We start from the raw sequence: 17,235 nt of genomic DNA on the forward strand, positions 1-17,235 counted from the left end.
CTCAAACTATGGCTGTGCGGGGATCGCATATGCATGCTGACCCGCTAAAAACTCCCCTTTCGCTGTTTCAGGGCGGAATTTCCCAGCCCGGAACCGCATTTGAGTGCGCATAACTTCAGGCTGGGCGCTCTGGTGTTTTTAGCTCATGTTCCACCTGCGTCCAGGCGCCTCTTTTTGCGTCGGAGGATTCTCTCGACGTGTATCGTTATTATTTTCCAGTTTTGCTCGTTACTTACGAGCAGATTTGCAACGTTTTGTGGTCTCCAGATTCCATCGATCTGCGATTCAAGTAGCTCTCTTTCTGTTTGCCACTGAGTGCATGAGAAAAAAGTATGCTCTGCGTCATCTATATCGGCATCGCCATACACGCAGCTTGGCTGTTGGCGTAGTCCTCTTTGGTGCAGGTACTTTCCGAAGTATCCGTGCCCAGAAAGCGGCTGTGTCAAATAATAGTTTACTTCGCCGAAGTCTCGGTTGCTCCATATTTTTACGTCAGGTATTTGTTTGGCAGTCCACCTACCGGTTTCTTCGTTTGTCCAGCGATCTTGCCACTGTTGCATAGTTTCCTCTCTGGGGTCGGTGTCAGATTCTTGGTTATTTTGGCGCTTTAGCCAGGTGCGCCGTCGCTCTCTGGCCTTCAGGTCTATAGGGATTTCGCTGCTAATCACCAAGACTGCTGCTGTCGACACTGTCCGGTATGCGGATGTTACTCTAAGTGCCGCCGTCCTCTGAACGGCCAACAGTGTTTTGCATTTTTGTGTTATGGTCAGGGTGTCTGCCCATGCTTCAGAGCCGTAAAGCAGTATCGAGTTTACTGTTGACATCAGCAGTTTACGCTTACCCTCAGTTGGGCCACCAACGTTTGCCATCAGCTTACTGAGTGATGCCACTGCCCTTGACGCTTTTTCCACTGTATGGTGTATTTGGGTCCAGAAAGTCATTCTTGGGTCGATACGGATGCCTAAGTAGTTGAGCGATAATTTTGTTTTTATTATGTCGTCGCTCACGTGCATGTTCACTTCGAGAGGGATGTGCCGTTTTGTTAAAATTATTAGTTCAGTCTTCTCTGTGGCGAGCTTTAGACCATGGGTTTCAAACCAAGCCATTGCTCGCATCATGACTTGGTTTAGCTTCCGCTGCGCTTCCGTCATGTCGCGTGCCTTGATGATGGCGGCGATGTCGTCGGCGAACCCGACCAGGTTGCAGTCGTCTGGCATTTCTATTGAGAAGATGCTGTCATGGCTAGCGTTCCACAGGTCCGGGCCGAGGATAGAGCCCTGTGCTGCACCCGAAGTGACGGTCTTTCGCCTGGTCCCACTTTGCGTCTGGTATATCAGCTCTCGGTTGCTTAGGTAGCTGCGGACCATGCGCATCAGGTAGGCTGGTGTTCCGAAGCGATTTTCTAGCGCGTCGATGACGTCAGTCCATCGCAGACTGTTGAAGGCGTTTCTAACGTCAAGGGCGGCCAGGAGCACTATTTTTTTGGAATAGGCGTTTCCTCTCTGTGCATCGCTTACCGCTTCTATGACGCACTGCAGTGCTCCAGCTGTCGATCTACCTGGTCGAAAGCCATGCTGTCTATTTGATAGGCCACCTGCCATTTCTATGGCTGTAGATAGCCGAGGTTTTAACAATCTTTCTAGCAGTTTCCCCGCTGTGTCGAGCATGCATAGCGGTCGATATGCACTTGGGGTAGCTGGGTCTCCTTTCCTTTATCTATTAGCATTAGGTGCTGTCGCTTCCACACCTCTGGAAAAATTCCTTCCATCAAGCAAGCATTATACATGTTTAGCAGGATTTCCGGGCGTGCGTCTGCTATGGCTTTTAGTGCTTCGGATGGAATCCCATCGGGTCCGGGTGCCTTGTTGTTTTTCAAAGATTTTGCTGCCGATCTGAGTTCATTCTCTGTAAAGAAAGGAACCTCTTCGAGGGCGGGCATCTCTGGGTCGGTGCGTCGTTTGTGCTGTGGGAAGAGCGTGTTGACTATATTGGCCATGACGTTTTCGTTGAGCTCCGGAGTCGGCCTTTGCGCTCCTAGCTTGCGCGTTACGATTTTGTAGCCGAGACCCCACGGGTTGGTATTTATGTCGTTTCGCAGCTCTTCCCATTTGCTCTTTTTGCTGTGGACAATGGCAAGTTTAAGGCGCTTTCTAGCTTCTTTGTGCTCCTCGATTTCCGCCGTAGCACTGCTTCGAGATCTGGCTCTAGTCATTTTCCTTCTCGCGCGTAGGCAGGCTCTTCGGAGCTCCGCGATCTGTTCGTTCCACCAGTAGGCAGCTTTCCTTTTAAGGAAGCTCGTCGTTTTGGGCATCGCTGCGCACAAGAATGTTCTATAGCGCGCATGGTGTGGCGTACTGTGCTTCTTGCGTCCCTAGGGTCTACGGCTGTTTCCATACTTGCGTCTAGTACTTCGATGAGTTTCTCGGTGTCCAGTTTTTTCGCGATCCACCTTCGGGTGATTTTCTTATTGTGATCGGGCCGACGTCTATGGTTTGAGTTTATGGAGAAGCAGATATACTGGTGGTCACTGCCCGTGTAGTCCTCCAGTACACCCCACTCCTGTAGTTTGCTCGCTGCTCTTTCTGTCACCAGAGTGATGTCTGGGATTGTACCCTCGCATCCTGGTCTGCAAAAAGTGGGTGTGGACCCTTCATTTGCGACCACTAGCCCGAGCCTGGCAGCCATATCAAGTACCCGTCTGCCCCGGGGGTTTCTTGTCGTCATGCCCCACTCGATGGCTCTAGAGTTGAAATCACCCGCGATGATCAAGTCTCCGCCAAGCTGCTGTGCTTGGTCTTCTATTGCGTCTAGCTTCGTCTTAAATTCATTTATACTGTCACTAGGCGTCAGGTAGCAGCTCATGATATTACAGATTTTAGTTTGTGCCCATACGAAGCCTTGTCCGGCACCGCTTCTTGTAACGGTGAAGTTGTTTATGTTTGGCAGCCAGATGGCTGCCGTCCCGGTGTTGTCAGTTAGGAATGTACCATTGTTGAGAGTCTTGTACTGCTCACTGATGATGACAACATCAACCGCCTTCTCTAGCACGAGTTGAGAGAGAAGCGAGTCGGCTGTTTTGCTCCGGTGCATGTTTGCTTGGAGGATCTTCATGTTTGGGCTCTTACCGATGCACATTTGCTGGAGGCAGGGATGTGGTCAACTGGTTTCAGTCCGGCAGTGACGCACACGCAGCATTTTGGGGGATTTTTGCATTCCTTGTACTTGTGTCCAATTTCGCCGCACCGGATGCAAAGGTTTCTTCTGTCTGGGCCTTTGCACTCTCTTTGGGTGTGACCCGACTCGAAGCATCTAAAGCAGCGCGTGGGAATTGTTTGCATGCGCATTCTGGCGCAAATCCAGCCAACAGTTAATTTTTCTGCTTTGAGAAGCGTCTCTGCAGCTTCAGTTTGGAGTGTGACATATGCTCTCACTTGTTCCCGACTATTTGGTTTTGTCACCACTACTTTTAGTCGGTCCCCTATGTCCGGGAGGATCTTCTGTATGGCTTCCTCGACTTCGTTGGCTGTAGTGAGTGCGTCTAGATCCCGGATTTCCAGTGTGCTCGTCGGTTTGAGTTCTTTTACTTCCGCTGTTTTTTGTAGGACACCTTTGATTTTGTTAATGAAATCGGTGCTCACCTGGGTGCCTTTTTTCATTTCTAGTAGTAGCGCTCCAGACATTGTTTTCCGAACTGCATGAATTTTAATGTCAGCGTCGTTTGGGTCCACAGTTTCCTTAAGGCTTTTAAGTATGTCTGCATAAGTGTGTCCTTCGTTTGGTTTCACAAGAAGGGCTTCATTTTTTGGCCGTCTTTTTTGAGTGCTGCCTTTCTCTGAGTTTGGCTTGACTCCTGAGGGTTTATTTTGTTCGCCGCCAGTTGTTTGTTTGGGAGCGCTGGATTTTTGCTTCTGTGCTTTATCAGCTTTTGACTGCACAACCTGCCAGTTTGCGCCTGTGCTCGTGGCGCATGGTTTCTTTGTGTTTGGTGAGTCGACGTCCACTGGGCTTGGGAGGGGCCGTTTTGACTGCGGAGCGGCAGAGGTTTTCGGCGTAGTCGATTCATCCACATTGTTTTTTTTTATGTCACTTATGCGTTTACCTTCAGCCTCCTGGCTTAGCCAGTTTCGTCGGTATGTTTCCACTTGGTCGAGGATTTCATCGAGTTCGCCGACTCCTTGTTTAACATCTCTAGAAATGTTTTTTTGGATCTTCATTGCGGCTTTCATGTTCCGCAAAACCCGCCGGCACTCTTGCAGTGCATTTTCTTCTTCCCGTCGCATCTTTTGTATGAATTCTTGCCGTGGGGAAGAGTTGATCCTTGTTTGTTGCGCTGGATTTGCGTTGGTTTTTTGCGATGTGAGTGGTGCTGCATCGTGTGGAATCCTTGGTGTTTCTATGTCACCTAGCCTCGAGAGTAGAACATTTCTAGGTGTGCTATCTTCGTTTTGTTGTAGCTTGGGCTTGCTCGTGCTCAGGGAGTCAGCTTTGTTTGCTTCCATGGCGTCAGCTTGCTTAGGTGGTGTTCTCGCTGTTTTCGTGTTTTTGTTGAAGATATTTTCTTCCATCTCTTTCTCTTTTGTTTGTGTGGTTTTTGTTGATTGTATGTTCATTCTATATGGGTCCAAACTTTAGGCCGCTATCTCCTCGCGTATGTACAGATACCTTGTTTCGTCCCCATGGGTCCCTTTGCAAGCAGTGAGGTCCATGCGATGGGTTGATGCGAGCTCTTATGAAACTCGTATTCAGAGCCAGGACGGCGTTAAGCAGGAGTGAAACTCAACTGCACCTGTACCATCAAATCAACGATGATCACGAGTCGAACGTACCTAAAGACTCGCTACGTTTTAATAGGGCGGAGGTAACCTTGGCATTTGCCCATCAGCCATTTCGCCAGGGGTTCAAGCTGGGTACTGAGGTGAAAGATTGCCTTGGTTATCAGCGAGCGAATCTTCTTTTGTGTCTCCCGATCCGGAGAAAGACATGTTTGATAGCCGTCCAATGTGGAACAGACGCTAACCAGTTTGCCGCCCGATTCGGGAACAGACGCATGCTGGATTTTTTTTACGCCTTCTCACCTTAGCTAAGAAGCTATCGGACGATAGCTGCTTATTTGCCAGGGTCGCCGCGAGGAGGCGGTGAGATGCTTGAGACACGTGTGTATGGATCACGCTGGACTTCGCCAAGTTAAAGCCGATCAGACGCTTTGCCATAAAAACAATGCCTCCGACCCCTTGCGCTGGATAATAATAATAATAATAATAATAATAATAATAATAATAATAATAATAATAATAATAATAATAATAATAATAATAATAATAATAATAATAATAATAATAATAATAATAATAATAATAATAATAATAATAATAATAATAATAATAATAATAATAATAATATAATAATAATAATATAATATATATATATATATAATATATATATATATATAATATATATATATAATAATATAATATATATATATATATAATATATATATATATATATATATATATATATATATATATATATATATATATATATATATATATATATATATATATATATATATATATATATATATATATATATATATATATATATATATATATATATATATATATATATATATATATATATATATATATATATATATATATATATATATATATATATATATATATATATATATATATATATATATATATATATATATATATATATATATATATATATATATATATATATATATATATATATATATATATATATATATATATATATATATATATATATATATATATATATATATATATTTTTAAGCGACACATCTGATAATCCATATTAAGAATGAAGACCACGGTCTGAGTAACAGAGACAAGAGGGCCGCATATCAGGAAGTGATCGAGAGATAAAGCCATTAAGTCCGTAGAGCTCATCGACTTGGGATTATCCACCATGAATTCAGATACGCCTCGATCTTGGACAGAAGAGTGGAGAAATGCTTGCTTCCTATAGTCCTCCTAAGTATGGGCCGTTCGTGGGGTTGAAAAGCTATGATTAACTTTTATTGTCAGGCTTAGATACGGTGCAATCTCGTGTCGCTTCCAGAAGGCCTTTCCGTTGCCAGAGTATATCAATAGAGCCCCTATGCCGTGGAAAATTGGATTAATGTTTCGTATGTGACTGGAGGTTTGTATTGGTTGCTTTGAGCTTAAGTAGTGTGAGCTCACCGAAAGAAACCGTGATGCCTATTAGAAGTCCCACAGGAGGCTGGGCGAGTAGCGATGCAGACAGAGCCAGCACGTTTGCCAACCATCTTAAAAAAGTATTCCAACCAAATCCTGCCACGAGTGCGTTTACTTTGCCGACTTTCCCAAATGAGCCTCAGCTTCAACATGAGCCCATCGAATTTCGCCCAAATGAAATCGTTAGCATCATCAAAAATCAACTGAATCCGAACAAATCCCCGGGCAACACTCTACTCCCGCAAGCAAACGAAGTGACATATCTAGGAGTACACCTCGACAGAAAACTCACATTGAAGCCAAAAGAACACACCTTAAGCTAAAAACCAGCAGCCTTCATTGGCTTATAACGCTCGGTCTCCCCTTAGCCTTGAATATAAAGTCCTGCTGTATAACTCGGTACTAAAACCTATATGGATGTACGGTGGCCAGTTATGGGGGAATGCCAGCAAAAGTAATATTGACATAGTCCAGCGAGCTCAGTCGAAGATCTGGAGAACCATCACCGGGGCACCGTGGTACGTTCGCAACGAAAACATACAACGCGACATAAACATTCTACCAGTTAAATAAGTGATTGCAAAACAGAAGGAAAAGTACTTTACCAAGCTGCTGTTGCACCCTAACCACCTGGCGAGAGGTCTAACAAGGTTGAGCAACGAATGACGTCTTCGTCATAATGACTTACATACCTAGCGACCGACTTGAGTGACACGTAACCAGAATGCAGTCTTAATACACTGTTAGCGAAATTTTAATGTTAAGATTCGTAAACTTATTGTTAGTCTCAAAATTTAGAAGAAGATTCAATAAATAAAAGCAAAGTCCACAAAAAAAAAAAAGCTTCAACAAATTTAATGCCATCCGTTTCAAGTATTTTTAACTTTCATTCCACCAAAAGTATGGCAGTTTAGGCGATAACTCATGGTGTCGGACTTATCGGTCGCTCACCAAAACGAAAATTGTTGTTGCCGACGCCAAAAATTTTATTTGCAAATTTGAGGTGGAGTCAGAAATTAGTCCTTTTAAAAGTAATTACAAGCCTAATTGATATTCTGGCGGCATAAAGAACGACGAAAAAAGATTTCTTGTTCTTCCTTGGGTTTTTTACGAATAAAGGTTGAAAACAGTTCTGGTTACAACCAGTATTCATTCTGAAATTATGATGTTTTCCGGAGCAAGTCTTTGTTCAGGCTCCTGCTCCTGCTCTAGGTTGAAAAGGTCGTTGTCTTGGTGGAGGTGCTGATTAGTTGGGCGTGGTGTATAGCAGAGTCTTGAATTGCTTAAGTGGTACAGGGGTAATTGACATTTGGTAAGAAAGGGTTTCAATGATTGCGCAGCAAACTATATAAATGCAATGCATTCCTTGGTTCTTTTACAGCTAAAAGACGTAGAAAATCTCCACTGAGCCCCCGTAAGCATACTTTCTTAGAAGAGCTTTGCCTCCACAGCTGTTCGATAACTCTTTTATTGGGTCAGAAGAATTTTCCTATACGTCAACTTGGTTAAGGATTAATGGCAGCTGATAGTACACCATTTAATAGAATTCCATAATGGACGAACTACTTTAGGTTAACGACTTGATACTCGAGAATGGTTAGATCTCTCTTATCTGCATAATAACTGTTAGACGTCTGAAAATAACTTTCCAGTTTATCGCAGAGTTGTATGATTCCACCACTGTTTTCGCTTCGCCAACTGTGTACGTATTGCCAACGTAAGTTAGTTAAATCTAATTTTCAAACGGACTGACGCGCATGGCTATATTGTCTCGGCTGTTCATGCTGACCTAGAATATATATACTTTATGGAGTCGGAGAAGGCTCTTCAACTTGTTACATGCATTTCCTACATTGCTACTCAAAGGGTATCAAATGGACTAATATAACGCGTTAATAAAATTATATTCACCTTACAATTGAGTGAATGTGGAAAAATCCAATACGCAACTTAAAAGCTATATTAGACTTTTGATGCAATCAATTGAATTTCGATCAAATTAAAACTGAAAAGTTTTTCAACAAAAAATTGTATTAACTGCAGCTATTTAGTATTTTTTAGCCTTTATATTTCCTGTGATGATTCTACCAAATTGATCCAATAAACTTTCCATTTTTATTTTCACATTTTAGACATCAAGTGACGGAAATCAAACGACCAGTACGCTTTCTATCAATTTAAGTAAGACCGATTCCGGAAAATTTTTATCATGTAAAGCATATAACCATGCTGTCCCATCTGATCCTTTAGAAGATGGATGGAAATTGGATATACAATGTAAGTATAACATTACTAAATGTAACAATCACAGAAGGTATCTCCGTCACTTTTATTAAAATAAATGTAACAATCACAAGAAGGTTATTATAACTTTGTGCCGGCAGGAAATGTATGTATGTAACAGGTAGATGGAGGTTTCTCCGACCCTATAAAGTATATATATTCTTGATCAGCGTCAACAGCCGAGATGATCTAGCCATGTCCGTCTGTATGAACGCCTAGATCTCAGAGACTATAAGAGATAGAGCTATAATTTTTATCTACAGCATTTGTTATGTTTGCACGCAAATCAAATTTGCTTCAAGTTTTTGCCACGCGCACTTCCGTCCCCGCAAATTAACAAAAATCGAATAACAAGATTAATTTTAAAGCTGGAATTTTGGTATATACAATAATAACTATAGTAGTTGTGATTGCTGGTTGCGATCAGATATTGTCGAAGTTATTAAAGAAATACTTTTGTATGGGCAAAAACGCCTACTTACTCGGGGTATTTTTGGTATATCCTTTTATTCAAAATGGGTAGCGGGTATCTCACAGTCGAGTACACTCGACTGTAGCTTTCTAACTTGTTTTGTATGCTGAAGAGCGTATGGTGTTTTGCCCACATGAAAATTGGTTTTGCACACACTTTCATATTACATTACTACACTACTTACACTTTTCCTTTGCAATTTTAAATATTCTTGTGCTCTTGCTGAGTTTAGAAATTTTATCTGAAACACGGTTCTATTCGTCCGGTCATCCACGAATGCGATGGCAGGGGATTTCATAACCTGCGTCGATGGCGAGCTAGACTATTGCCTCGTCGGGTGCATCTTATATCTCCCGTGACCGGGGTTCTTCATTGCCAAAACGCTCGCTTGAGCGATGAGACAATTCGACACCACTTCAGACCGCCACTGTCCGGGATCGATGGCGAAGACCCTGGCCTTCCACCGTACGTAGGAATAGGGTCTTTCCAGACTTTAAACCTGCCACATAGACTTATGAAGTGAAGAGTCACGACATTGCAATGGAGCGTTTCCATTCTTCCTGTGACCAATCATCCCTCGAGAAGAAAGCTAGACGTTGGATGTAAAAGCACTTTCAAGATATTTGTGGCATTGTGTGGTCCCGAAACCAATATTTGCAACTTCCTAAACAGAAAGGGGTTTACCATTGTTAAAATTACTAAACTTACGTTGTTTCGCCCATATACTCTTTTCTAATTTGCATCAATATTCATCGTCACTATTAAACGCCTCTATACCGATCTGATCTTTTTAAACACTTTTGATGTGAAGTGAAGGACAACATTGGATAATTATTGGCAAAAACTATATTAATAAAAAAACTAAAAATATTATATCCATCATAGCATATTTACGATTATTCATTATAATACACTTAAAAATACGCAATATAATTTTGTCATTTGAGAGATAAACGCTTTACTTATCTGACTATACTTCTGCTGATTTGGAACTGAAATCATGGAGGTAACGGAGTTGCCTTACCAAAAGATTAGTGCGCAGGCTTCTATAGTAGTTGATATAGAAGGTGTATCACAATAGTGGTTTGTAGTGAAATTTACATAGTGTATTGAAAATTACTTATAACATAGTGTATTCTTCTTCATAATGTAGTCTTCGAAGATCTGACCGCATACAATAACGTACTTGGCAAACCGATAAACAAGAGAATATAATTCAGAGCTCTCTCGCTCACGACCCTTCTCGCTCCAACCAGCAAAATACAAAGTAGTTCTTCGATGCTCGGCCATACGAAAGAGTTTTAAATAGCGAGTGATCGAAAATAGAAATTTAAGCTGCGGCTCATTTTTAATAAAAGCAAAATATTGTGGTATTTAATTTATGATATACTATTAATTTGGCCACAAAATGGTAAATATATACCGAAGTAGGTATATTAATACAGTACTTCATTTAAAATATACTATAGAGTGCAGAATATACCAAATTGTCACCCAAAGGAACTATGAATCCTCTATAGTACGAGTATTCCCCATACAAACGTTTTTCTTTAATATTTTCGACATTTTTAGGAATGATAAAGACTGTAGATATTATTTTATGTACCAAAATTCGCAACTCTAGCTATAAAATTACACTTATTCGATTTTTGTCGATTTGCGGGGGCGGATGTGGGAGTGCCAAAAATTAGAGACAAACTGGATCTGCCTGCAAACATAACAAGCGCAGTCGAAATTATATCTCTATCTCTTATAGTCTCAGATCTAGGTGTTCATTCAGACGGACGGACAGACGAGGATGGCTTTATCGTCTCGTCTGTTTACCCTGATAAAGAATATACATATATATATACATAATATGGTCCGAGATGACTCCTTCTGGCTGTTACTACCACCCTATGGGTAGCAGCATGTATAAAAAATAGATTTTTATATTAGTGTTCACTCAACAGTATCGCCTCGGCTGTTGTTGCTAAAAAACTGCAGCTACATTTAAGTGCTATGTTTTAAATAGTCCTTCCAACCATATAATTTAATTGCATAACTGTTTTTTTTTATGTATTTTGTTCGTTTCAATTTGTGTTTTAAAAAAGCCCAACATTTTGAAATATAGTAATATTATATATACTCGTAACTATTACTTTCTATATCTTACATAGAATAATCGTACTTATTTATATAGTGCCCACTTGGAAGCCTGATTGTATTCTATGTTTTTAATATTTATATGTAACCATATGTCACGATGACGTATATATATATAGTTTAATGTATCCTATTCTATGTAATTAATTTAGATATTCCTGAAGCCTACGTTCGTTTGGGTACATCGTTAGAAGCCAATGCCTTGCGAGAGGGAACTGATGTTTACTTTGATTGCTTGGTAATTGCCCATCCTCAGGTGTTTCGTATTGAATGGCGCCATAATGTAAGTATTTTCTATAGATGTAATGCTGAAGTAATACATTGCAGGTAAAAGCCTGTTATCTATAACATAAGACAAACAAAAGCTAGGGTAGAAGGGCAGATCTACCTCTATTAGCACTCGTAATTTTAAAGATAGAGTAACAATAAAATATAATTTGGTTGCGATCATACAAAATTAATATACAGAAAACTATATTTGATATAGTGATGTACGTTCATAGTATACTATATGGTACAAAATATATTATAGCGTATTATAACATTGGGCAATCCGGAAATGTATGCAATGGGTAGGAGACATCTCCTCATGTCGATCAACATATTAAAAAATAATTGTATACATTACTTTATATATTAAACTATTTATACCCGCTACCCATAGCGTAGAAGGGTATTATAACTTTGTGCCGGCAGGAAATTTATGTAACAGGAGGAGGAATTAACGACACATAAGAACTTTAGTATTAATATTTCGCAAATTTATAGGACTTGCCTTTAAAATTTGTATACACCTTTTCGTGTATCACTATTGAAACTAATTACGTGTGATATACAAAATTTTAGGTGTTACAAAAAGGCTGATGGGCAGATGCCAATCAACCCGCGTAAACAAAATTTATTACAATCAAGAAATGAGGAATTGTAATGACGTGAACTTAATTCTAGCCAGAGCATAAGGAATAAAGAATTAAATTGACAGAGTATTTCAAGATAAATGGGAGATAGGGATATAAACAGGCATGCTCCGGTATTCACTTTTCGTTTTCGTTTTGAAAACGAACAAGTAAGAAAGCTACAGTCGAGTTTACTCGACTGTGAGATACCCGCTACCCATTTTAAATAAAACCAATATATTTTGCGGTTTTATTCTCAAAATATACCGAAAATATACTACAAAAATACTAAAAATATACCAAATGGTATATTTAGTATATATTTAGTATAAGTGGGCGTGGCAAAAATTTGAAACAAACTTGATCTGCGTGCAAACATAACAAATGTTGTCGAAAAAAAATATTGCTCTATCTCTTATAGTCTCTGAGATCTAGGTGTTCATACGGACAGACGGACAGACACACAGACGGACAGACGGACATGGCTATATCGTCTCGGCTGTTGACGCTGATCAAGAATATATATACTTTATAGGGTCGAAGATGCCTCCTTCTACCTGTTACATACATTTCCTGTCGGCACAAAGTTATAATACCCTTCTACCCTATGGGTAGCGGGTATCAAAATTAAGGAAATATGTAAGGATAAGGGAAAGCGAAGAAAAAACCTAATCAGATACGATAAAAGTTTAATTAATTAACTGTTTACGTGTTTTTTAACTTTATTATTGGGTAAAAATTATAAAAATATATATATTTTATTTTCGGTAGTAATACCTTTTCGCTCGAAGCAGAGTGCAGACAGCTGGAAAACCTTCATGTTTATAGTATAGTATACATATATGATAATATATGTCTATAGTTGTTTAGAATGATGTACTCACTATTTCCGCATTGTGATGGGGCCAACTTTTTAGGTGAAACGCCCGGCATGAATTATGGGAATTCGCCAGTATAATAATTGGATATATGTATGTATTTTGAGAATAATACCGCGCTCTTACTGCGCATAGGTAGTTGGTATCTTACTGTCGATCACACTCGACTTTAACGTTCGTACTCGCGCTTCTATTAAGTTTTATGGCAAATAAAATATAATTATTCTTTTTTAAAGGACCATCAACTACTACATAATATTTCGCAAGGAATTATTATAAGTAACCATTCTCTAGTTTTACAAGGAGTTACTCGAGCCACTGCCGGAAATTATTCCTGTGTCGGATTTAATGCGGAAGGAGAGGGTATTAGCGAACCATTTAACCTTAATATTTTGTGTAAGTTTGAAGCAAATGAGTAAAAAGGGTTTATAAAAAGTTATAACTTTCTTTGTATATAAATAGATGCTCCTACATGTGCTCAAAATCAGCCTAAGATATATGGGGTAGCAAAACAGGAAGACGCACAGATAAAATGTGTTGTTGATGCAAATCCTCAGGAAGTTGACTTTAGTTGGACCTTCAACAACTCTGCTGAAAGTATTGATGTTGCGACAAATCATATTTCCCGCATTGGTAAAAAGTTATAATGCGAATTTTACATTTAATCTGAAATTATATGAAATCTTTTCAGGTACAACTTCTATTGTAACGTATACTCCAATAACTGAACTGGACTACGGAACGCTTCTTTGTATAGCAACAAACAAAATCGGAAGACAGCGGATTCCATGTGTATTTCATATAATCGCCGCAGGTAAAATTGTTACAGTTATTATTATACCCACTACCCATAGGGTAGAAGGGTATTATAACTTTGTGCCGGCAGGAAATGTATGTAACAGGTAGAAGGAGGCATCTCCGACCCTATAAAGTATATATATTCTTGATCAGCGTCAACAGCCGAGATGATATAGCCATGTCCGTCTGTGTGTCTGTCTGTCTGTGTGTCTGTCCGTCCGTCCGTATGAAACACTGGATCTCAGAGACTATAAGAGATAGAGCTATAATTTTTTTTCGACAGCATTTGTTATGTTTTTGCCACGCCCACTTCCGCCCCCGCAAATCAAAAAAATCGAATAACAAGCGTAATATACAATAATTACTATAGTAGTTATGATTTCTGAAAATTTGGTTGCGATCAGATAAAAATTGTCGAAGTTATTAAAGAAATACTTTTGTATGGGCAAAAACGCCTACTTACTAGGGGTCTTAGTTGCTTTGGCTGACAATCTGGTATATTGCACAGTCTATGGTATATTTTGAATGCGGTACTATACCGATATACTAAATATACCATTTGGTATATTTTTTTAGTATTTTCGGTATATTTTGAAAATGATACCGCAATATTTTGCCTTTATTAAAAATGAGTAGCGGGTATCTCACAGTCGAGCACACTCGACTGTAACTTTCTTACTTGTTTTTAAATTAGGGCTATCGTGCGACTTGTTTTACAAACAAACTGTAAAAGTTGCCCGAATATGTAAAAACAGATGAAATGTTGCCGTGGGTTGTTTTTGTTCTTCTTGTGCGGTATATTTTTATAACTTTTAAGAATTTCATAAAAAAGTCAATAAACAGCACGTCAAAGTCCTTCATAAATATAGTCGCAATGCCGCCACATATATCATATGCCAATAGTCTTTTTATAAACTACACTCCCATACGAGGATTGCTATACTATGTATACATATTTCTGGCCTAATAATGAAAATACGAGTATTTATCATCAAAAATGGATTTATTGTTTTTCAAGTTATTCGCCAGCAAGATTTATACGCTTTTGCATGCGCTCAAATCAATTGTAAAGCATTTTTTCCACTTCGATTGACGCACCTCCAAACTATAGTTTTTGAACGCTTCAATAGCATCTTCTGGCGACGAAAATCGTTGACCACGCATTTTTCACTTGATGTGCGGGAATAAAAAGAAGCCATTGGGCGCCAAATCAGGGTTGTATGGCGCGGGTTTGAGCTAATGTGTGGGAGCTCGCATTGTCATGGTACAGAATGATCCGTATTTTCTTGTTCGGTTTTCGAATTTCTCCGAAGACTTCAGGCAGACAAATTGGGGTGTACCATTATTAACCGTCCTATGTTGCTCAAGCGAAACAGTCATGACCAGTTTTATCAAAGAAACAGGCGACCATTTACTTCGAAACTCTTCTTCCACGAACAACTTTCGTTGGATTTGGCTTGTCTTCAAAGACCTATATGGTCAATTGGTGTTACAATTCATTAAACCAGTTTTTTACAGAACTATAGGATGGCGCTTCATCGCCATACAAAGGTTTAAGTTCATCGATAAACTCTTGTCGTGATAATCCACGTCGAAAGTTGTGAAAAATAATTGTTCGAAAGAGTTCACGAGTTAATTCAATTTTTCTGCTGAGGGTTTTAATTAATCATCTATTAATATCACACGTGGTCACACAAGAAAAAATTGTATGGAGCTTTTATCGGTAAAAGTCCAAATTTTTGTTTGAAAAAAGCCTATTGGTTCAATTGGGTATATATATATACATTTATGATTCGATCAGATAAACATTATAAAAGTTATTCCAGAAACTCGCAAATATTAAAATAACAAGTCAGACAGCTACAGTCGAGTGTGCACATTGGTGGGCTTATGGTTATCGCGAGCTTGTTACTTAAATAGTTTGTGCGGACCTTGCCCTCTGGACTGTTAAACCGCGAACATATAGCTAATACTTAAAACATATTTAAAAAACTAAGAAAGCAGTCGAGTCTCTTTGCTGTGGGATACTCGCTTCCCATTTTCAATTAAAACAAATAAATGCAGTGTAATTCTAATTGCTTAAATAACTTCTGCTGAATCACAAATTAATCATAATGACTGTTATTATTGTGAGTGCTAAAAATCAAGACAATAGAGACACTAATCACGCTTGCTATTCGTTTTTATACCCACTACCAGGAAATATATGTAACAGGCAGAATCTTCGTTATTCCTGAAAATTTGTTTGTGATAAAATAAAAATTGTCGAAGTTATTAATGAAATATTTATGTATGGGCAAAAGCGCCTACTTACTAGGGGTCTTAGTTGCTTTGGCTGACAATCTGGTATATCTTGCACTGTTTAGTATATGTTGAATGTAGTAATATATCAATATACCAAATATGGTATATTTATAGTATTTTTGGTGTACATTATTTTGGTATATTTTGATAATAATACCGCAATAGTTTGTTTTTATTTAAAATGAGTAGCGTATATTTCATAGTCGAGCTCACTCGACTGAAGCCCCTGAAAAATCTAAAAGAAACTACAGTAAAATCCGGTTATACCGACTCCTTTTATAGTGTCCGACCGGTTATTACGACGAAAACTCGATGGCTTGGTTGGTCCCCATACAAACTTATATGAACGTGTTCGCTTTTAGCGACTAACCGCTTATACCGACGAAATTTTTCAGAATTCAACCGGATATTGCAACGAAAAAAAAAATCAGCGAAATAATGCCAAAATATTTAAATAATATTTAACAGTGATCGGCAATCTTGCTTGTGTTCGTATGAGCGACAGGAAGGTTCTTATATTCTCACTACTCTCTGTTAGTTTTAGCTGACGCCTTAGCTTATGCTAAGGAACATGCAGGCAAACGATTTACTATGGAAAAACGATGATATTAAATGAAATTTATACATTTTTTTTGTTTTGTTTAAAAATTAATTTGTTTTATCTTAAAACCCTATTACGAACATGGCAACCATAAAAAAAAAACAAAAATTTGTTTTGCTCCTTTCGGTTAGTGCGTCTTCCGGGTATAACGACGTAAAATCGTCGGTCCGTTAAAAGTCGCTATAACCGGAATCTACTTTATATCAATAAATAGCATTTGACATTTCTTTTATAACTTCTACAATTTTTGTCAGATCACAATTAAAATTTAAGAAATTATAAATACTGTAATTATTATTGTATGTATCGAAAATAGAGCCTCTACCCGCAGGTTAGAAGAAGGGAAGAAGTTATCACTATCTTATGCACCACGTTTACTAACACAAAATCAAATAGTTTCGGAAATCTGCATTGGTGTTTTTGGTATACATAAGTGTTCTTTACTAATTTTGGGAAATTTTTCTTACTGCTTTAAAGGTCGGCCGGATCAAGTACATAATTGCACTATATTAAATATTTCAATGACGTCATTAACCGCAACTTGTAGCGATGGATTCAATGGAGGATTACCACAACTATTTATACTAGAGCTTCAAGATGCAAATAATAAAGT

The 17,235-nt window shown here is 38.9% G+C and overlaps 1 protein-coding gene across 3 annotated transcripts in view; it reads left to right on the forward strand.

Annotated features, from left to right (window-relative positions):
* Nucleotides 1-17,235, forward strand: part of LOC132797686 (hemicentin-1) — a 101,639-nt gene that overhangs the window by 69,471 nt on the left and 14,933 nt on the right. For all 3 annotated transcript variants that reach the window (XM_060809437.1, XM_060809438.1, XM_060809439.1), the window contains exons 8-13: nucleotides 8,378-8,522; nucleotides 11,298-11,428; nucleotides 13,156-13,315; nucleotides 13,382-13,552; nucleotides 13,611-13,733; nucleotides 17,100-17,233. In XM_060809437.1, the coding sequence (XP_060665420.1) occupies nucleotides 8,378-8,522; nucleotides 11,298-11,428; nucleotides 13,156-13,315; nucleotides 13,382-13,552; nucleotides 13,611-13,733; nucleotides 17,100-17,233 (864 nt within the window). The remainder of the gene's footprint in view (nucleotides 1-8,377; nucleotides 8,523-11,297; nucleotides 11,429-13,155; nucleotides 13,316-13,381; nucleotides 13,553-13,610; nucleotides 13,734-17,099; nucleotides 17,234-17,235) is intronic.

The sequence above is a fragment of the Drosophila nasuta genome, unplaced genomic scaffold (genome assembly GCF_023558535.2).
Source record: "Drosophila nasuta strain 15112-1781.00 unplaced genomic scaffold, ASM2355853v1 ctg16_pilon, whole genome shotgun sequence".
In the NCBI taxonomy this organism is placed as follows: domain Eukaryota; kingdom Metazoa; phylum Arthropoda; class Insecta; order Diptera; family Drosophilidae; genus Drosophila; species Drosophila nasuta.